This window comes from Hyperolius riggenbachi, chromosome 4 (genome assembly GCF_040937935.1).
Source record: "Hyperolius riggenbachi isolate aHypRig1 chromosome 4, aHypRig1.pri, whole genome shotgun sequence".
Classification (NCBI taxonomy): domain Eukaryota; kingdom Metazoa; phylum Chordata; class Amphibia; order Anura; family Hyperoliidae; genus Hyperolius; species Hyperolius riggenbachi.
In genome coordinates, this window is record NC_090649.1 from 32,606,688 (window position 1) to 32,628,658 (window position 21,971).

A 21,971-nucleotide genomic window follows, 5' to 3' on the forward strand; every position below is an offset into this window, starting at 1 on the left:
AAGGGGGGGGGGAGGGGGGAGTCTTATCGCCCTGCCATTAACACGATCAGTGCTGTAGAGCCCGCGCAGCACCGATCCTCCACAAATCCCCTGGTCCTTAAAGGAATACTTAAGGCAAAAATAAAAAATGAGTTTTACTCACCCGGGGCATCCCTCAGCCCCCTGAAGCTGGATGGTGCCCTCGCAGCCCCGCTCCGATCATCCTGTCCCCGCCGGCGGCTACTTCTGGGTTCGGCGACAGGCTAGGAACGCGGCTGATTCTCTGCGTTCCCAGCTGCTATATCACCCTCTATGCTGCTATAGCGTATATATATATATACGCTATAGCAGCATAGAGGGTGATATAGCGGCTGGGAATGCGGAGAATCAGCCGCGTTCCCGGCTGTCGCCGAACCCGGAAGTAGCCGCCAGCGGGGACAGGACGATCGGAGCGGGGCTGCGAGGGCACCATCCAGCTTCAGGGGGCTGAGGGATGCCCCGGGTGAGTAAAACTCATTTTTTATTTTTGCCTTAAGTATTCCTTTAAGTGGTTAATAATGCCCATACATTATACAATTTTTTTCATCCAATCTTACCAGCTCTATGTAATATAAGGGAACTGACTAAATTATCCTTTCAGTATATTCACTTAATTTACCCTTACAACTGCTAATGGACAGCCAGCACCGGAACAAGGAATCTGCGAGAAGGCTCTATAAGACCCAGAGCCTTCCCTCTCCATAGGTAAGTATGTTAGTTTTTTTTTTCAAATTCAGGATTGCATTAAAGGGACTCCGAGCTCATCTAAAAAATGAAAGTTGTACTCACCCGGGGCTTTCTCCAGCCCAGTGCTGGTCGGGAGGTCCCACGACGGCGTCCTGGCTCCTCTCCTTCTCCCCGCTTTAATCGCGCATGCGCAGTACTTTCACGCCGGCCGCCGTGATGACGCGAGGCGGCCGGCGTGTGACGTCAGCCGCGTCATACACGGAAGGAGCAGCCCGACACTCGGCCGAGTGTCGCCCAGGCTGCGGCCGGACAGCCATTCCGGAGCGGGGAGTAGGAGAGGAGCCAGGACGCCGTCGTGGGACCTCTCCCGACCAGCACTGGGCTGGAAAAAGCCCCGGGTGAGTACAACTTATTTTTTAGATGAGCTCGGAGTCCCTTTAAAGGGACCTGAGATGAGAGAGATATGGAGGCTGCCATATTTATTTCCATGTAAACAATGTCAGTTACCTGGCAGCCCTGCTGATCTTCCAGCATAAGTTGGCTGAGTCAAAACCCTGGAACAAGCATATGGCTAATCCAGTAAAACCTGAGTCAAGAGTACCTGATCTGCTGCATGCTTGTTCAAGGTCTATCACTAAAAGTATTGAGACAGGGTATCAGCAGGAAAGCCAGGTAACTAGCATGGTTTAAAAGTAAATAAATATGGCAGCCTCCACATGTTCCCTCTAAAGCAGCAGCAATATACACTGCATGAGTACTTGGCACAGGAGACAGCTCTGCTCCAGCAGCACACTTCCCCCCCCCAGCCACAGGCAGCACAGAGGAGGCTGCAGAGGGGGAGATGCTGTTGCCCAGAGCAACCAGTGTGCAGAGAGCAGGCGTGTGATTGGCTGCAGCGGCGCGTGGATGAGGAGAGCAGGCGTGTGATTGGTTGCAGCCCTGTGTGTGTGTGAATGCGGGCCCCAGTGAATGGCGCGCCTATCGGCTTACAAGCTCCCTTTCCCCCGGTACCTCTGCTCCCGCCTAGCCGGCATAGCGCTCCCACACTCCGTACAGCCGCCGCCATCTTGTCCGGGGTGACACTGACAGGCCGCCCGCTGGCCGCTCCTCACCTCCTGTCCTCCCCCCGGGGCTGTCCTCCGCACTGCCTGACCCGCCGCCCGGCACCTGCCGCTGTTATTCCGCCGGTGCCTGCGTGCGGTGTGATCGGGGAGGCAGGCCTGGGGGTGAGGGGGAGAGGAGCTGATAGAGAGCGGGGAGAATGAGGGTGAGCTGGAGACAGGCAGTGCGCCGGGCAGCCCGGAGAGGCAATGACAGCGGGGGCCTGGCTGACACCTCACGTGACGTCACCAGCGGCAGGCAGAGCGGCGCGCGGACACCGGAGAGGTGAGGAGGGGAAGGGAAGTGGGGGCTTGTCTGTGTGCTGCACCATTGTCTTGTACTGCACCGTACCCCTTTATCACACCCTGCTGCAGCTGTAGCCTATGCTGTACACACCACCCTACTCTCCTGACAGCTGCCTGCACACTGCCAGCCAGCTCTATCACCTGCGCCTTTTGCACTGCTGGGCCTGGGCTGTGTGTGTGGAGAGAGAGCAACAACTTTCCAAAAGTTTACTGATGAAGATGTAGTGACGTAACTACAGAGTCACGGACCCCAGTGCTAATCGTAGGCCCCTCTTTCCCAGCACCAGTTCCCTACAGGCCACCAAAACTACCTAGGATAGCCCCTGTGTGATTAAAGTGAACCTGAGGTGAGAGGGGTATGGAGGCTGCCATATTTGTTTCCTTTTAAGCAATACCAGTTGCCGGTGTTATGTCTGATTGCGCTGCCTGTGGATTTGCGCTGCCCCGCATGCGCAGTAGGAGATTGTGGCCACATTTCCTATTTAATAATGCTGCAGGTGGTAAAATACTAAATATCTCCGCTCCCACACCAATTACACTCCCCAAATTTTCAGGGTAGGGAGGGAACCCCCAGAACAACTTCTATACCAAATTGCAGCCCCGAGTCCTGCTGGTTCCCAAGATAGGTTTCCGTAATCTATCTCTTGAACCAGAGGGTCTCGGGGGGCTGCAATTTGGTATTGAGGTAGTTCGGGGGGTCCCCTCCCTACCCTGAAAATTTGGTAAGTGCAAGAGGTGTGGAAGTGAAGATATTTAGTATTTCACCTCCAGCAGCATCGAGCATGCGTGCTACTCAGTGTGGAAGGAAGCTTCCGGACAGCACAATCAGACATTATAGCGGCAGCCCTGCTGCTCCTCTGACTCTGATTTGCTGATGCCAAAGAGATCATTAGGGCTGCCAGATAATTAGCAGTGTTCTCCCCAGGCTCTTTTAGCTGGGTGCTCCACCCGGCTATATTTGGTGACCACCCGGCTGTCATCGGCTCATCTCCTTCTATGCTGTAAGCAGAGTTGCCCTGCATTTTCATCTCGTCCCACCCAGCTGCTTTTTCATGCCACCCGGCTACTATTTCATGCCACCCGGCTGGAAAAAAATTCTGGGGAGAACACTGAATAAGTATAGTTTGAAAGGAGATAAATATTTCATCCTCTATATATATCTCTTTTCAGTTGTCCCTTAACGATCACTTTTAGGCCCCCTGCACTCTGCAAATCCGATTTGCGATTCTGATTTTCCCTGGACGCTATCAAAAGGAAAACGCAGAAAAAACCCAGCATGCAGTAACGATTAAAAATCGCAACTCATAATCTCATGTTAAAATCGGAATCAGAATCGCATGTAGTGTGCAAGAGGCCTAATACAGAGCATGTATATGGTGAGCATTACCTGCACAGCACCAATAAAGATCTAATGCAAGGACTGACGGAGTTCCCCTTTAGGTCCAGGGGCCCTGGCGAACACTCGCAATCCAGGGCAGGAGATTTGGGCGCAGCTGGCGCCACCATAGACCCGTAATAGGAATTACATCTATAGCTGCGCACAGTGAGTAACTTCGGCACCATCAGAAGACGAAGCTGAAGTTACTTTGAAAACACTGTAATTCGTCCGTCAGCAATAGCTGGAAGCCGAATTGCATCATTCCCCACCATCCATGTGGACCCTGAGGGGGAATAGTAATTAACGCCGCCTGGACCTTGTGCAGCAGAAGGATAAGCCATACCGGCTGTATCCTGCGCCTAAGTCTTCTAGCGGCAAATCCTCTCGTACCCGTGCCCTGGTGCTGTTGCAACCATAGCATCTCCCATAGCCAGGCCACTGTGTAGAGATCTCCCTTGACACAGTGTCTCTTAGGTTGCAATGCATACACACCTCCAATTTTCACACTTCTGTGTAGTATGACTGCTTACCTAAACAATCTGCTTATAGTATTCAGAATCTGTTGGCCTTCATACTACACAGAAGTGGTAAAATTGGCCACACAAACTGGGTGTTAGATTACTTTAGGGAAGCCAGCTAGAAACCTCATAGTGAACAGTTATTTAATCACAGCGCCCTCTACAGCAAGAAGCATTGTGATTGGCCAAATAGTATAAGTATAGTTTATTACTACCTAGCATTTCGAGAGAGTGCTGTCCACCCAATCACATGAGGATTTCCCATAAGGTTTTCTGCTGGTTCCTTTAAACAAGCACCCAGAGCTGTACCAGGAAACCTGGATTGGGGGGTAGAGTTGAAACTTGCGTAGCTGAGGCTTCTTTCAACCTTCTGAGTGTCTTCATGATCCACTCCATTGTTCTGCTGTCACCCCAATTAAAGTCTGCAGCTGGCTGACACTATGGCGCATGCACTGTCTGGGACTAGTATGGTGTGGGGACACTAGGCTAGTTTAGGGGACCCATCAGGAAACCTCATAGGGAAATTACACTGTGTTTGGGTGGACGGCACCCTCTCGTACTTCTAGGTTTCAGATAGGTTATAGTAAACTGCACCTACACTGTTCGGTCAATCACATTTCGAGGGTGCTCTGATTGGAGATCTGTTCCCTATGATGTTTTCTACTGGGTTTCCTAAACTAGAATAGTATCTGTTTAGGGGACTCAGCGAGAGAGTCGATAGAGAAATTCCTTTTAAAGAGAGACTGAAACCTTCTAAAATTCCTCTTTTTATTTGACATTTATCTTCAGCAGAAAAAGCATACCTAAAATGCCACATTCCCGCGTCAGAATGATTTAATTAACCCCCCCAAATCCCGGGGCAAAATGTGGGAAGCGCTTCCTGGTAGAGGCAGAGCTTTGGACAGTAGCTCGGCCTCTACTCTCATCAATCCACGCTGATCGCCGCCTCTGTCTTCTTTCACTGAGAGTGGCGGGGGAGAGGCGGGGATTGACACTAATGGAGGCAGAGCTACAGCACTAAGCTCTGCCTTCCCGGGTAGCAAAATCCACGACCTGGAAAGTAGTGGAATTTTGCCCCAGTATTTTGGGGGGTTTTAATGACGTTGTTCTGCCACGGGAATGTGGCGTTTTAGCACTGCTTATACTGCTGAAGATAAATGTCAAAAAAGGGGATTTTTAGAAGGTTCCAGACTCTCTTTGAAGAGAATCTGTAAAAAAAATTAAAAAAAAAAAAAATCCCTGGGAGCAAGGAGTACTTGCCACAGGAGGGGGAAGCCTCTGGCTCGTAATGAGGCATCACCTTCCAGTGCTGGCACCCCCTGAACAGCAGCCATGTAAATATTTACCTACCGCAACCCTGCGCATGCACAGCAGCTGCTTTCTGACAGGCTCTGGCACGCGCCTGCGCAGTAGTGCTGATCCGATTGGGCTCAGCTATCTATTTCTGCCGGAGCCCATCAGAAAGCCGCTACTGTGTCTGCTCAGGAGCGCCGTAGGTAATTACTGCAGCCGCTACTGTGTCTGCGCATGAGCGTGGTAGGTAATTACTGCAGCCGCTACTGTGTCTGCGCATGAGCGCCGTAAGTGAATGCTGCAACCGCTACTGTGCCACAGCCGACAAACTTGTTGGCTGATTTTTTTTGGGGGAGCCAGCTCTGGATTTCCAAGGCTGAGGAGGACCAGGGCAGCCTCATTAGGCTCCAGAGGCTTCCCCCTCCCGAGATAAGTATCCCTGAGGGGCTGATTTTTTTTTTTTATTATTATTATTATTATTATAACAGATTAACTTTAACGGTATTCTGTGGACAGCACCCTCTTGAACGTCTAGTTTAAGACAGATTGTAATAATAATACACCCACACTATTCATCCAGTTAGAATGCTTCACGTTGTAGAGGTTGCTGTGGGAACTGTTCCCCCGTGGACTTTCAGCCATACTATTGTCCTGGCCATGCACCCTATTGCATTCTCATAGCTGGGAGTGTTCGTTACAAGTCTGTACGGACTGCACATGGTTAAAACACGCCCAGCCACGGAAGCATGGTCAAGAAGGCCTATGGCTGGGACAGTGCATGCGCCGTTTGATGCCACGCCTTCTCTCTTTTATGACCGTTTGATGCCATGCCTTCCTGCTACTAACCTTAAAGCGCACCTGAACTCAGAAGGTCCTCTCTGCTCTAAGGACCGGTGCACACCAAATCCGGCTAGCAGATCCGCAAAATGCTAGCAGATTTTGAAACGCTTTTTCTTCTTTTTCTGTAGCGTTTCAGCTAGCGTTTTGCGGTTTTGGGAAGCGTTTTTGGTGTAGTAGATTTCATATATTGTTACAGTAAAGCTGTTACTGAACAGCTTCTGTAACAAAAACGCCTGCAAAACTGCTCTGAACTGCCGTTTTTCAGAGCGGTTTGCGTTTTTCCTATACTATGTACAGAAACGCCTCCACAATCCAAAAACGCCTCCCGCTCTGGTGTGCACCAGCCCATTGAGATACATTGACCAAGCGTATCCGCGGCTGCAAAAACACCAAAAAACCCGCTCGGTGTGCACCAGCCCTTAAAGATACACAACAGCATAATAGCCTTTACAGAAATACATATCTTTGTTACATCTGATACAAATCCTAAAATACATCTGCACAGCTTCTACTTCCTGATTCATGGAAGCAGACATATTGTCTCCCCTCCAGTGCTTTCAAATGGGCTTATCTGCCCTCTCTGCCATAGGCAGTCATGTGACACAGGGGAGAGATCAGATTACAACTTGTGATTAGACACAAATGAGGGGGACTTATACAGGCTAAACTCATACATGCAGGGTGCATTCCTATATGTATTTCTTCAGCCCTGTGCAAGAGTTCAGGTCCACTTTAAAGGAAACCAGAGACCAAATATAAAAGATAAGTTTTATACATACCTGGGGCTTCCTCCAGCCCCATGTGCACGGATCGCTCCCACGCCGCCGTACTCCGCTGCCTGCAGCTCTGTTATGGGGTCCTATTCTTCCAGTCACGCCCAGTCTGTGCAAGAGGAAGAGCGCTCTCTACGTATCTCTGCGGTGGCCGCTGGAGAGATACGTAGAGGGCGCACTTCTCTTGCGCAGACCTACCCTGACTGGCAGAACTAACAGGACCCCCATGTGGGAGCGATCCGTGCACATGGGGCTGGAGGAAGCCCCAGGTATCTATAAAACGTTTTATTTCATCTCTGGTACACTTTAAAGTAAACCTGACATGAGGAATAAAAAGTTTCATACATAACTGGGGCTTTGTCCAGCGCCCTTCAGTCTAATCAGTCCGTTGCTGTCCTCCTCCACCGCCTGGATCCACCGGTAGGCGGCCCGGTAATCTTGCAGCTTTGGGTGTACTGCGCATGCGAGTGTGGGTGAGAGACCTTAAAGGGAATCTGAAGTAAAAATAAACCTATGAGATGATATGTATGTGTAGTACAGCTAAGAAATAGAACATTATTAGCACAGATATGAGTGTCATTGTTATGATCATGTCTGCAGCGTTTATTGCTGGCTGCAGTGGTATTGTAATCCAAGCAGTTCTGATGTCATTACATGCATTTTCTTGCATAGTTTGGTTTGCACTTGAACTAGTTGCTGATTCCATCTGCAGTCACTCTGAAATTAATGACAGTTTGACATGCTCTTGTGTAAACAAACATTGTCTGCTGCAGTGGAGGGGCAGTCCCTTTCCTGCAGGCTGCATATCATTGTCTGCCTTTTCCTGCTATCAGCCTGTGATTAATTACCATTCACTTGTGTGGGAATCTGCAGGTCTGCTCCCATTGGATGACCTCAGTATAAAGAACTGCTTCCTGCAATGTCTCATGGGCTACCATAGTTTCAGACTCTATCTGTTACTCTGCTCGTGCCCCACCTCGTTCCTGGTCCGTGTGGACTGCGCTGACTCCTGCGAAGGGGTCAGCGAGTCCTCCTAGTTCTGCTCTTGTTCTAGAAGTTGCTACTTGCTTGTCTTGTGTCATATATTGGTTCATCGCCAATATATACGCATACTTGCGCATTTTGTTATTTTCCTTGTATTCGTGTTACGTTAATATATCAGTGTCGCTGATATATACGTACACGAACTGTTTATTTCCTGTGTTCAGCTAGTCAGTTTTCCAGCACGTTTTGGTAGTTTGCGCGTATCGTGAACACCCGTGCTGAGCTAGTTATCCTGTTCCTGGTCCTGTTTGTGGATTGCGTTCATCTCTGCGAAGAGATAGCGAATCCTTCTGAGCCCTGTTCCCTGTTTTGCTCCAGTGTTAGTCAGCGTTCCTGCTTATGTCATATATCGGTTCATTGCCAATATATACATATGTTAGTCAGACGTTACGAATAGTTTCATTGATAGCTGTAATTGTAATACGCTAGGAAAACATACTTATTGTATATTTATCTGTGTTACGTTCATCTATCTCGATCCTGCTATTTCCTGTCTCTCCTGTCCTGTCTTTGTGAGGCACGCCATCGCTGCAACGCATTGGCTGCCTCATTCCAGTCTGTCTGGTTTTGGACGCTTGCTGTCGCTAAGTAATCGCTAGCTAGCAAGCGTTCATTCTGTCTACCTGTCCTGATCTCCTCAGTCCTGGTTTATGCGCTCAGCGCTACCTTGCGCTGAGACGTTATTACGAAAGTGTTTGTGGCTGTCAGATCTGCACCGGCTCTGTGCACCACAATCTCCTATTGGAGTCAGTCCTCTCCTCCACTAAACTGGGGATATCCTGATCCCTTGTGCTGGTGTGTGTACCTCCTTCACGTCAGCTTATGTGTTGTATGCTGACTGTGGAGATTACACCCCCAAGCTTAACAGTCATATTGTTTCCAGACCAGGAAGAGTTAAGAAACGTCACTTGTTATCTATGCAAAAGAGTTTATATTCCGGCATATAACGACTGGGCGTATAAGACGACCCCCCAACTTTTCCAGTTAAAATATAGAGTTTGGGATATACTCGCCGTATAAGACTACCCCTCTTCCAACGCACACCGAATAAAAATTAAAAAAACATTATATACTGGTGCTATGTATGAACAGATACTGGTGCTGTATTGTATGTGGTACCCAGCATATAACAGTATATAGGTGATTGACTGGTTGGTCAACTCTGCCTCTCCCTAAGTGTATTGGTCAGCTCTCCTTGTCTCCCTGTTTTTCAAAGGTTAAAGGGACACTTAAGACAAACAAAAAAAGATGAGTTTTACTCACCTAGTGCCTCCAATAGCCCCCTGCAGCTGTCCGGTGCCCTCGCCGTCTCCCTCCGATCCTCCTGTCCCCACCGGCAGCCACTTCCTGTTTCGATGACAGGAGCTGACAGGCTGGGGACACGAGTGATTCTTCGCGTTCCCAGACACATTAGCACCCTCTATGCTGCTATATGGTATATGATATATGCTATAGTAGCATAGATGGCACTATTGTGGCCAGGAACGCGAAGAGTCACTTGCGTCCCCAGCCTGTCAGCTCCTGTCACCGAAACAGGAAGTGGCTGCCGGCGGGGCCAGGAGGATCAGAGGGAGACGGTGAGGGTACCGGACAGCTGCAGGGGGCTATTGGAAGCCCCAGGTGAGTAAAACTCATTTTTTTTTTACTTAAGTGTCCCTTTAAAAAGTAGTCTAATACACCAGAATATACAGAACCTAAATTAAAATGAGATTTTCTTTGCTACGTATGTTCTATTAATAATCAGTACTACACATAGAAATCATTACATCATAAGTTTTGGGTTTTTTTTGGAGTCAGTTTAATGTTCTGTTGCAAGTACATTTTTGTCCTGGAACTGTGGTGTTAATACCCCAACAGTTTTGCCCTAGGAAGTAGAATATAATCAATATTAACATTGGCGAAAAGTAATTAAAATGCGTTGACCAGAAAGGCTTTATTGCAGAAACTCAGAAAGTCTGCACACAGTGGTTTTGCAGAGGTATGTGTGCATTGAATGGTCCAGTGGAGCAGCTCCTGGTGTATGGCAGGGGGTGGGCAGTGGGTGGGGTCACCCTTACATTGATAGTGCAGCATGTGGCTGTAGGGTGGAAGCATTGACCTTGAGGCCATGTGACAGTGTATTGTGCTGTGGCATGGTGTGCTTCCTCGCAGGGGATGGTCCAGTGGAGCAGCTCCTGGTGTATGGCAGTGTGAGGGCAGTGGTTGATAGTGCAGCATGGGGCTGGATGGTGAAAGCATTGACCTTCAGCCCATGTGACGGTGTATTGTGCTGTGGCACGGTATGCTTCCTTGCAGGAGATGGGTCAGTGGAGCAGCTCCTGGTGTATGGCAGTGTGGGCAGGGGGTGGGGTCACCCTTACATTGATAGTGCAGCATGTGGCTGGATGGTGGAAGCATTGACCTTGAGGCCATGTGACGGTGTATTGTGCTGTGGCACGGTGTGCTTCCTCGCAGGACAGTCTGCTTACAGAATTGGGTGAAAGGTGGTGGCTGGGAAAGTAGGGTAAAGGTCGCAGCTTGCAGAAGGATGAGTGGAATCTTAATGGGAGGAGGAGGAGGGGATGAGGACTTCCTGCTGGTGACATCACACATCATGGCGTATGCAGCATGCGTTCAGTTTACACTGAGATTACATGAATACAAAGAGAAGTAAAAATAGAACTGGAATTCTGAGCAATTTTATTCACTTTTTTTTTTGTTGTTGTTGTTTTTTAATGGAAAATCATTTTCATTTTCTGTCAGATCAGTGTATTAGCAAATTAGTTAAGGCAACATTTTGCAGCATGGATGATAATTATTAATTTATAAAGCGCCAGCATATTCGGTGGCGCTGTACAAAGTAAGAAACAAACATGGGGTACATAATAATACAGACAATGGTGTACACCAATATACAAGATACATAATTAGTGACAAAATACAAAAATGATACAAAAGACAGTGATAAAAGTAACAAGATAAATAAAATGTATAATGATTTCCAAGACACAAAAGGGGAGAGAGCCCTGCCCTTGCGAGCTTACATTATAAAAGGAATGGGGATGATAAAAATTTAAGGGCTAAAGGTGGCCACACACCATACAATTTTTATACCGGTATTTCTTTTCAATTAGGAGAATTTCAATTCATTTTTCTGATTGTAACATTTGACCGAAGTACCACACATGTGCTCAATTTTTCCCCGATTCTGAAAATAAATGATTGAAAACTCTCTAAGGCCTTGTTCACACCATAAATCGCATGCACTTGATCTTTGCTTTTTTTGTAGGCAATTTTTTCCATCGCCTCCAGGCGCTTACCTTCACGATTTTAGGCTAAGCGCTTTTTTCATTTCCTGACGTTAGTCAGAAATTAAATGCTTTCACCTGGAAAAGAATAAATACAATGTATTTATTCATGAAAGTGCTCGGGAAATCGCTATACAAAGTGGTTTTTTTTTTCAAGCGCTTTGCAATTTCCTTATACCTTCAATGGAGGCAAATCGCCCATAAAATGGTACAGGCAGCGCCAGGGCTGTGGAGTCGGTACAAAAATATTCAGACTCCTCAGTTTACGAAACTACCGACTCCAACTCCGACCCCAGGTACCCAAAATGACTCCGACTACTTAGTCTAATACTTACCAGGGCTGTACATTTTGTGCAAAATCATCCGACCCCTTAGTTTATGAAATCACGACTCCAACTCCGACTCCAGGTACCCAAAATTACTCCGACTCTTCAGCCCTGGGCAGCGCTTTGGTGAGCGGATCGGAATCGAACCGCTCATATGTGAACACTCTAATAGGGAATCCTTGCACAAGAACTTTTAGGGCGATTTTGAAAATCACCGGCGCTTAAAAAAAACCCCAAAGCCCTTAGGGCTCATCCACACTATAAGCGCTTTTCTGAGCACTTTTTAAAAATCACTCCCCTTCACTTCATTAAAATCGTAAAAATCGACGCGATCGCGTATGCAAAAAATCGACGCGGTTTTTACTACAATTTTAATGAAAGTAAATGGGAGTGATTTTTTTTAATCCATGACAAGCGCTCAGAATATCGCTTATAGTGTGGCTGAGCCCTAAATCAAGAATTTGCCCATTTACCCCACACCATTACATTTTCATGAAGATTGATCAGAGAAATCCTCTACTCCTGTTTGAATTGTGGTGGAAAAGAATGGGAAATTCGATCCGATATCTTGAACAAAAACAAAAATTACAAAAGCTTTCAGTTTTATTGTACAACAGATCGCTTTTATTGAAGTGATTTAACATTGGATAATGTTTAGTGTTAATACCGGCCCTGTATTCTTTCCAGGCTCTTTTAGCCCGGTGCTCCACCCGGCTAATTTTGGTGGGCACCCGGCTGTCATCGGCTCGCTTCCTCATTCTCCACCTATGCTGTAAGCAGAATTGCACCGGCCCTGTATCCCCCTCCCTCACCGCTTCTTGCACCCCACCTAGCTACTTTTTTATGCCACCCGGCTGGAAAGAATTTCTGGGGAGGACACTGATGTTGTTGTATAGTGTGTTGCCACATTTACACCTAACAGTGAAGAAGTGAGTACAGTATTTACAAAAGCCTTATTAGCCAGTAGCAATGAACAGTAACTAATGCTATATATTGTGTTAGGCAAGGGAATTATGCCATTTGAACGGCATGCTGCAGTTCACCGCAACACACATCCAAATCCCTATAGCCGTGTATGGCTGTGGCTTTGTAGCAACACGGGTGAATCTGAATCGGAAACGGACGCGGCAGCCAAGTGGAAATAGCCATTTAAAAAATTGGGGACGAGAATGGACGCAACACAGGCTGCTTTTCAGCCCATGCGAGCTGTATCTGATGTTTGCATAGGAAGTCAGAATTGTAAACCCAATAATTGTTACCTAAATTATAAACAGGGCTGTGGAGTTGGTACAAACGTTATCCGACTCCTCAGTTCATGAAACCTCCAACTCAGACTCCAGGTATCCAACATTTCTCCGACTCCACAGTCCTGCTTATAAACAAACAAAATCATTCAACAAGATTTTTTTAATGTTTTTTTTGAAGGATATCTGAGGCGAGTAATAAAATCTCTCTCTAGTTATCTGGGGCTTCTTCCAGCTCCTAGAGGTCACGTGTCCCTCCCCACAGCTCTGGTCTTCTCCTGTCTCCCGCTGGTCGCCTCTGAAGTATCACTGACCCCCAATGGGTTGTTGTCTTCTGCGCATGTGCCGGTGTGCGCCCACATCACCAGGAGCGTACTGGGCCTGCACAGTACTCCACAGTATTCCTGCACAGGTGCAGTATGCTCCCAGTGATGTGGGCACGTATGCATCATTGGGGTCGACAATACTTCAGAGGTGGCCAGCTGGACCGGAGAGAAGACCAGAGCTGTGGGGAGGAATACACGTGACCTCTAGGGGCTGGAAGAAGCCCCAGGTTGGAAAAGATCGATCATATTAATCACCTCGGATATATTTTAACCTTCTGGGGACTGGTAACCTAACCCCCCTTAAAGCGGAACTGTAAATACTTTTTAAGCACAGTGTTTCACTTACCTGGGGCTTCTGCAAGCCCCCAGCAGCCACCCTGTCCCTCGCCGCTCCTGCCCGAGCCTCCGTTCTCCCGCCTCCGTTCCGTACCTAGACTTCTAAGTCGACACCAGCGCAGCCCTGCCAAGCGTATCTTTTCTTCGTGTTCCCCTCTGCAATTGCGGGGGCGCGAAGAAAGGATGCGCGTGGCCAGAGCCGTGCAGTTGGCCGGCGGCGAAACCGAAAGTAGCTGGCGACGGGAGAATGGAGGCTCGGGCAGGGCCGGCGTGGGACAGGACGGCTGCTGGGGGCTTGCAGAAGCTCCAGGTAAGTGAAACTATGTATTTAAAAAGTATTTACAGTTCCGCTTTAAGGACCAGAGAATTTTCACATGTGGGGTGGGGGGGCGTTTAGATAGCCAGGCAGCGGTATCCCCAGTATAGATAGGTGTCCCCAGTATAGCCAGCAGCCATTACTCACCTCCCCAGCTCCAGCGATGAGCAGCTCCACCCCCCTCCGCTCTGCCTGGCATCCCTGCTGGCATTTCCGCTAAGTTCTGGGTCCTGGCTTGATGACGTCATCAAACCGGGACCAGACATTAGAGTCAGAGCGGGCAGAGATGCCGGGCAGAGCAGAGGGGGAGCGACGATCGCCGGGGGAATGTCAGGAAGGTGAGTTCGGTCCTCTTCTTCTTCCCCTCCTACTACCACTGCTCAACAGTGATCACTACGATCAGCCGGCGATTGTAGTGATCACATGATCCGGAGCCAATCGCCATGGCTCCTGATCAGTGAGGGGAGATGTCAGCTGTCATATGACAGCTGATTCTTCTCCGCCGGGTGCGCATGATCACGTCGGGAGCGCTAAAAGCAGGTGGTGTTAATCCTGTGCCGCATCAGTTTTAGGCAGCCACAAGTGCGGCGTAGTATTTACTATGGGCGATCCCCAGGAGGTTAAGCAATGAACAAAATGTTGTTTTGTAAATGGATGTATCCCATATAATTATACAATTAAAACTGTAGATCAGTCTTGTGGTGTTTTGCTGCAAAGTTTATTTGAATCGGTCTGCTTTATTTTCCTACTCCTAGAATCCAAGATGGCCTTCATGCTAAGACAAAGTGCCCGATGCCTCCCCACAGCCAACAGGCTTGGTAAGTAAACACAGTGCAAGAGTATTCAGGATACACACTGTATGGAGCCACATACTGTCCATATACCCCCTATGATCCTGCAATGCTGTGCAGCTTTTAGCACCAATTCTATCAGCAGCAAGCAGATCAGGTTCTGACTGACGTGTGACTAGAATCAGCTGCATGCTTGCTTCAGGTGTGAGATTCAGACACTACTGCAGCCAGAAAGATCAGCAGGACAGCAAGGCAACTGGTAATGTTTAACAGGAAATAAATATGGCCTCCGTATCCCTCTCACTTCTGGTGTGCTGTAGAACGTACCTTTGCTTGACTGTTATGCTGCACTTTTGACTGCTGTTTCTCTGATTTGCACACCTGGAACAATTTTCAGCCAGATGGACCAGAGTGACACCTGATCTGTATGCTTGTTCTAGGACTATAATTAGCAATATTACTGGTCAGGGATCCAGACAATTAGCATTTTTTTTTTAAAAGGGAGTTAACGGTTTCTGTTTCTTTTAAACAATTCCAGTTGCCTGGCTGGCCTGCTGATCTATTTGGCTGCAGTAGTGTCAGAATTACACACCAGAAATGAGCATGCAGTTAATCCGCAAAACAATAAGCAAACTCATATAAGCGCCTGCAAGGCATGATAACTATTTAATGCGCAAAACACACACATATAAATTATACCTAGAGGGTAGAGGTGATGAGCTTGAACGAACGCCAGCGGTGTAGGACAACGCTGTCATAAACAAGTCTGTCAAATTCAGGCAGCGTGCGCCCTGGCACTACACTGGAGGTCACATGTCACTACGTGTTTTGGGGGGTCACTCTCTTCGTTAGGTGAAGCCCCTACTGAAACTAGGTTAATTTAGGCCCCGTTCACACTTGCGGTTGTCTGCCAAACGGACCGGATGACCTGACCGGATCCGGTCAGGTTGCATCAGGTGTTCATCAGGATGCGATCCGGATCCGTTTGGCAAAAGTTACGTAAAAAACAAAAAAAATGTTGGGGTCTGGGAGGTCAGCAGAAGGTGGACCTGTGGAATCAGGCCCTCCGCTGTTTAGCACTCACCTCCACCTCCAACATGCTGCCAACATCTCCAGCTCGTGCTGCTCCACTCCAAAATGCTTGCCCATGTGTCCCCGATCCAATATCGCCGCAACAATCCGCATAGGAAGTGGGGTAGAACATCCGGATTTTTAGCCAGTGTGTTGTGCGCTATCCGGTTCTCATTGATTTGTATTGGCCGGATGGTGCAGTCCGGCTCCGCCCCGGATACGGCTGCCGGAGGAGCCGGACCAAAAAATAGCGCATGTTGGAACGGACGCCGGAGTCCGGTCCGGCTCCGGTCCGGACGAAACGGACGCATGTGAACGGTGGCATAGACTTACATTGCTATGCCGTGCGTCCGTTTCGTCCGTTCCGCATGCGGTGCGGCTCCGGCACGGCGATTCCGGATAGCCACCGCTAATGTGAACCGGGCCTTACATGGAGCTTTGTCCTTTATTGTGGCTCGGGGCAGTGCCATCTTGTGGCTAAAATATAATATAGCATCCATGCAGCTAATCCAGTCAGAAAAAAGAAAACACCTGATCTGCATGCTTGTTCAGTGTGTATAGCTAAAAGTATGAGATGCAGAGGATCAGCAGGGCAGCCAGGCAATGTGTATTGGTACCCGGAGCCCAAACTATGGAAAACCGGCTTAATTCAGCCACAAAAAATAGACTGAGTGTGAAATATGCTGACAAACACAAAATCAGTTAGTCAGTAGGGGACTATATTGGGAAATAGGAAGGAGTATAGTTATAGGGAGGCGAGCTGTCTTTTGACTTCACGCTGCGCCCAATGATGCCTGCAACGCTTTTTGAATGTGTGCGTTCAGTGTTCTCCCCAGAATTTTTTTCCAGCCGGGTGGCATGAAAAAGTAGCCGGGTGGCATGAAAAAGTAGCCGGGTGGGGCGAGATGAGGGAATGAAGGGCTGGTGCTTCTCTGCACATTTCTGCTTACAGCAGAGGTGGAGTTGAGCTGATGACAGCCGGGTGGTCACCAAAACTAGCCGGGTGGAGCACCCGGCTAAAAGAGCCTGGGGAGAACACTGGCGTTGAAGGGATATAGCCACTTCCTAATAGACAAAAACCGAAGCCCAGGTAGCGTAGTATGTTGGGTGAAACATGGTAAATAAAAATGTCACAAAGGGCTACTCACAAAGATGGGTTGCAGAGGAGCAACCAACCGCTTGAAATAGCGGCCACTCTTTCCTGGTCCAAGTGGTGTTTCCTGGCTTGATTTTGCCCAGGTGGTATCCATCCTATATTTTTATCCTGTAGATTACACATTATTTTAATGGTTTGTGAGGCCTGAAGAAGGTTTTTCCAAAACAAGTGGACGTTGTCGCCTTTCTAAACAATTGCATACTTCATTATAGGTTTTCTGTATCTTAAAATGGGATGTTGTTTACAAAGATGAATCCATTTGAAGATTTGTGAACTCTGTTTTTACAAAATAACTTTTTGATACATTAAAATATAAGAGCGTCTTGAAACTTTTTTTGTCTCTTCAAAAATATTTCCTGCTATATTTCCTTGTTCACACATGGTTATATTATTGGTGTTGTGGCGCACCATTGAGGATATGATTTTTGGGCTCCCAGTTTTCCCAATTATTATGGTACAACGGTTTAAATCATGTCGGGCCAGACGAATCTCCTCTCGCATCTCGTGTGAGAGGGTGACGCTCAGCACAATGGGAGTAAGAGGCCCCCTGGTGTGGGTAAAGTGAAGTAAAAACAACAAAAATCCTAAGAGCAAATGAGGTGGCTTATCTCAGACGACCGTCTCATGTGACAAAAATAATTTATGAAAGCACGAGCAACGCGTTTCACGGGTCCTAGCCCGCTTCATCAGGCCAGCAGCAGGGCCAGAAGATAAGAGCCAGAAGGTATCGGGCGCCTCTTACCCTTATTGTGTTTCACTTCCTAAAAGGTTGTAAAATGGAGAGGGAATGTGACCCGGGTGAGGATGCAGAAATCACTAAAAATCACAAGATGGTTCTGACAGCAATCTACATTACAGAAAAATATTTGTTGACAGTTAATGTAAATATAAGAATTTACTAATGTTCCTGTCTTTTTCTCCCTGGCAGTGGTCAGACCCATCAGCTGCTCCACCAGTCTCCAATCTCCAGGTAATGTCAGCACTGGCTTTTCCAATGACTGGTCTTCCTTAAAGTGTACCTGAGATGGGGGGGATTGATACATACCTGGGGCTTCCTCCAGCCCCCTTCAGACCTTTGGCTCTCTCGCCGTCCTCCTTGGCCTCCTAAATCCGCTGCTAAGGTCCTCTGAAATGTCTCCAGTCGAGGCAAGGGCAGTTTGGCTGTGCACTCTGGGCCAGCACGGTAGTACACCACACTTGAACATGACTGCAGCTTGCACTTTTATAATAATGTACTTCATAATAATTCTCCTAACATTTGTATAGCGCTTTTCTCCTGTTGGACTCAAAGCGCTCAAGACAGAGCTGCAGCCACTGGGACGCGCTCAAGAGGCCACCCTGCAGTGTTAGGGAGTCTTGCCCTAGGACTTCTTTGTCAAGGACCGCAAGGGCAGATCTGTGATTGGGTTAATTGCTCAGAAACTCAGTCTCGCTGTCCCTTTACGCATAGATGCCCATAAGTGGGTTCGCAATCTATGAACCGACTAGCCGAGAGGAGCGATCTGATTCCAAGGGACTCCTATGTCAGGCGGTGGCCTTATCCAGTGCACTATCCAGTCACTTTAGTGTTGGTCTGGGCTACAGGTGGATGGATCTTAGATGGGGAGTCCTGCATATATATCAATAGTTTTATCTCTCCTCTGTTTCACCACTGTAGCTGTTCAGACAAAGAGCAAAAAGACATTGGCCAAGCCGGGGGTGAAGAACATTGTGGTGGTTGATGGCGTCCGCACCCCTTTCCTGCTCTCCGGAACCACGTAAGTTCCTATCTTCCTAGACGTTGTATGTTGTGTCACATGTGCAGTTCATACATTGAGAACCATGAGCCCTATACTCCTTCAGCATGGCACAAAGCCTGGCTGACTGGACCTTCCTCCTCTCTGAATCCCCCCGCCCTCCAGTATCCCCCCATGCAGTTCCATCCCGACAGTGTCACCCCTCTCCATAGTTCCATCCTCTCCTCATAGTCCCAACCCCTCCAGCAGAACAACAGGAAGAGGGGGAGTGGTGCTTGTACCATGGCTTCCTCCCAGAAAGCACTGCAGGGGTTTTGCAATGATGTGGCTGCTCTCTCCCAGTCAGCATTGGGACCCATGTAGGGTGCGCCACCGTGATATCATTTTATACGGCTATAGCGTATGCATATATATGTATGTATATATGTATGTATATATGTGTGTGTGTGTATGTATGTATATGTATGTATGTATGTATGTGTATATATATATATATATATATATATATATATATATATATATATATTTATATATATATATTTATATATATATTTATATTTATATATATATATATATATATATATATATATATATATATATATATATATATATATTTATATATATATCTATATATATCTCTCTTCTCAAAAAATTAGCATATTGTGATAAAGTTCATTATTTTCTGTAATGTACTGACAAACATTAGACTTTCATATATTTTAGATTTATTACACACAACTGAAGTAGTTCAAAGCCTTTTATTGTTTTAATATTGATGATTTTGGCATACAGCTCATGAAAACCCAAAATTCCTATCTCAAAAAATTAGCATATCACGAAAAGGTTCTCTAATTGAGCTATTACCTAATCATCTAATTCAACTAATTAACTCTAAACGCCTGCAAAAGATTCCTGAGGCTTTTAAAACTCCCAGCCGTGTTCATTACTCAAAACCGCAACCATGGGTAAGACTGCCGACCTGACTGCTGTCCAGAAGGCCATCATTGACACCCTCAAGCAAGAGGGTAAGACACTGAAAGAAATTTCTGAACGAATAGGCTGTTCCCAGAGTGCTGTATCAAGGCACCTCAGTGGGAAGTCTGTGGGAAGGAAAAAGTGTTGCAGAAAACGCTGCACAACGAGAAGAGGTGACCGGACCCTGAGGAAGATTGTGGAGATGGACCGATTCCAGACCTTGGGGGACCTGCGGAAGCAGTGGACTGAGTCTGGAGTAGAAACATCTAGAGCCACCGTGTACAGGTGTGTGCAGGAAATGGGCTACAGGTGCCACATTCCCCAGATCAAGCCACTTTTGAACCAGAAACAGCGGCAGAAGCGCCTGACCTGGGCTACAGAGAAGCAGCACTGGACTTTTGCTCAGTGGTCCAAAGTACTTTTTTCGGATGAAAGCAACATTTGCACGTCATTCGGTAATCAAGGTGACAGAGTGTGGAGGAAGACTAGGGAGAGGGAAATGCCAAAATGCCTGAAGTCCTGTGTCAAGTACAGGTCAGGCGCTTCTGCTGCTGTTTCTGGTTCAAAAGTGGCTTGACCTGGGGAATGTGGCACCTGTATCCCATTTCCTGCACACACCTGTACACGCTGGCTCTGGATGTTTCTACTCCAGACTCAGTCCACTGCTTCCACAGGTCCCCAAGGTCTGGAATCTGTCCTTCTCCCCAATCTTCCTCAGAGTCCGGTCACCTCTTCTCGCTGTGCAGCGTTTTCTGCCACACTTTTTCCTTCCCACAGACTTCCCACTGAGGTGCCTTGATGCAGCACTCTGGGAACAGCCTATTCGTTCAGAAATGTCTTTCTGTGTCTTATCCTCTTGCTTGAGGGTGTCAATGATGGCTTGCTGGACAGCAGTCAGGTCGGCAGTCTTACCCATGATTGCGGTTTTGAGTAATGAACCAGGCTGGGAGTTTTTAAAAGCCTCAGGAATCTTTTGCAGGTGTTTAGAGTTAATTAGTTAATTCAGATGATTAGGTTAATAGTTAGTTTAGAGAACCTTTTCAAGATATGCTAATTTTTTGAGATAGGGAATTTGGGTTTTCATGAGCTGTATGCCCAAATCGTCAATATTAAAACAACAAAAGGCTTGCACTACTTCAGTTGTGTGTAATGAATCTAAAATATATGAAAGTCTAATGTTTATCAGTACATTACAGAAAATAATTAACTTTATCACAATATGCTAATTTTTTGAGAAGATCATATATATATATATATATATATATATATATATATATATATATATATATATATATATATATATATATATATATATATATATATATATATATATATATATATATATATATATATATATATATATATATATATAATTTTGTACAAAATGTTGACACTTTGTCAGCACAGTTTTTAGTGCCTAAAAAGAAACTCCCACCTAGTGTCGAAACCCTTTACCTAATACCTAACCTCCCCCCTCTAAGTGTTTTGGACAAAGCATCTGACCTATTGCTTAATTTATCCCCCCCCCCCCCCACACCGCCACCCTTGCAAAGTGGTTAGAACAAGCCACATAATCCCGGTGCGCAAATTACTGTGATCGGCTACAACCATTAATTCCTATGTAGTAGCCGCTCAGTTTCTTCTGAAACCGGCCACCCAACTCACCACCGGATGCCCATTTACACCTGCCGATCCCCACCCTCTAATGACCTGATCCTCTGCTGTAGGCTTTGAGCTGTTAGGAGGGCGCCCCAGTATGTCTGTCTCTTGAAAAAGGAGAATGTAGGTGGCTAGAAAGGACTTCTTAAAGCACGTGTTTTAACTCAAGTAGTTTTGTTCCATTGCTAACTTTAGAGCAAGCTTATTGGCCAGGCAATGACTTGCATGTTACTGGGGGATGATGATTACAGCTGAGCCACTGATGGAAGATTTGCCTTGTGAACCCCGACAGTGACTGTGCTCTCTTCTATTGCAGATACGTAGATCTGATGCCTCACGACTTGGCCAGAACAGCGCTGCAGTAAGTGGTTTCACTCCTCCAGTAAATAGTAGCGTACATGGTTGGGTTTCTTATGCTTCTCCAAGCTCAGGGAAAAAAAATAAACCATTCCCTCTAAGACCTTAATATGCATTGCAAACGCATCATCAGACATTGGCTAGCACAGCAAGGAGCTACACGATGAATCCATCCGGGGACTTTCAATATATCTATTGCAAATGCTCTGTGCACAAAGCGTTATACATTGGTAGTTAATGCCATACTTCACAGCACTTCTTTTTGGCATCTGAAGTGCTTACTGCTTTGTGCATGACCAGGATGGATGGGACAGAGCTCAGACTTTGAGTAGTCAAGGTCGGAGTTCGCATTTACAATGGCTGTTACCCCATTAGCAGCTTCAGTAGAGTTATCGCGTTTGAGATAAGTGCGTTGCTTTTGACCTCAGTTGGCA

At 47.0% G+C, this 21,971-nt stretch overlaps 2 protein-coding genes across 2 annotated transcripts in view; one reads left to right on the top strand and one right to left on the bottom strand.

Moving 5' to 3' along the window:
- Positions 1–1,828, bottom strand: part of HADHA (hydroxyacyl-CoA dehydrogenase trifunctional multienzyme complex subunit alpha) — a 49,901-nt gene extending 48,073 nt beyond the window's left edge. Inside the window, exon 1 of the mRNA XM_068279924.1 lies at positions 1,717–1,828. Within this exon, the coding sequence (XP_068136025.1) occupies positions 1,717–1,771 (55 nt within the window). The 5' untranslated portion in view covers positions 1,772–1,828. The remainder of the gene's footprint in view (positions 1–1,716) is intronic.
- A 157-nt stretch (positions 1,829–1,985) lies between these two features.
- The window catches only part of HADHB (hydroxyacyl-CoA dehydrogenase trifunctional multienzyme complex subunit beta), a 57,725-nt gene continuing 37,739 nt past the window's right edge, over positions 1,986–21,971 (top strand). Inside the window, 5 exon segments of the mRNA XM_068279925.1 lie at positions 1,986–2,091; positions 14,548–14,610; positions 17,739–17,780; positions 18,468–18,567; positions 21,497–21,541. Coding sequence (XP_068136026.1) covers positions 2,016–2,091; positions 14,548–14,610; positions 17,739–17,780; positions 18,468–18,567; positions 21,497–21,541 — 326 coding nt within the window. The 5' untranslated portion in view covers positions 1,986–2,015.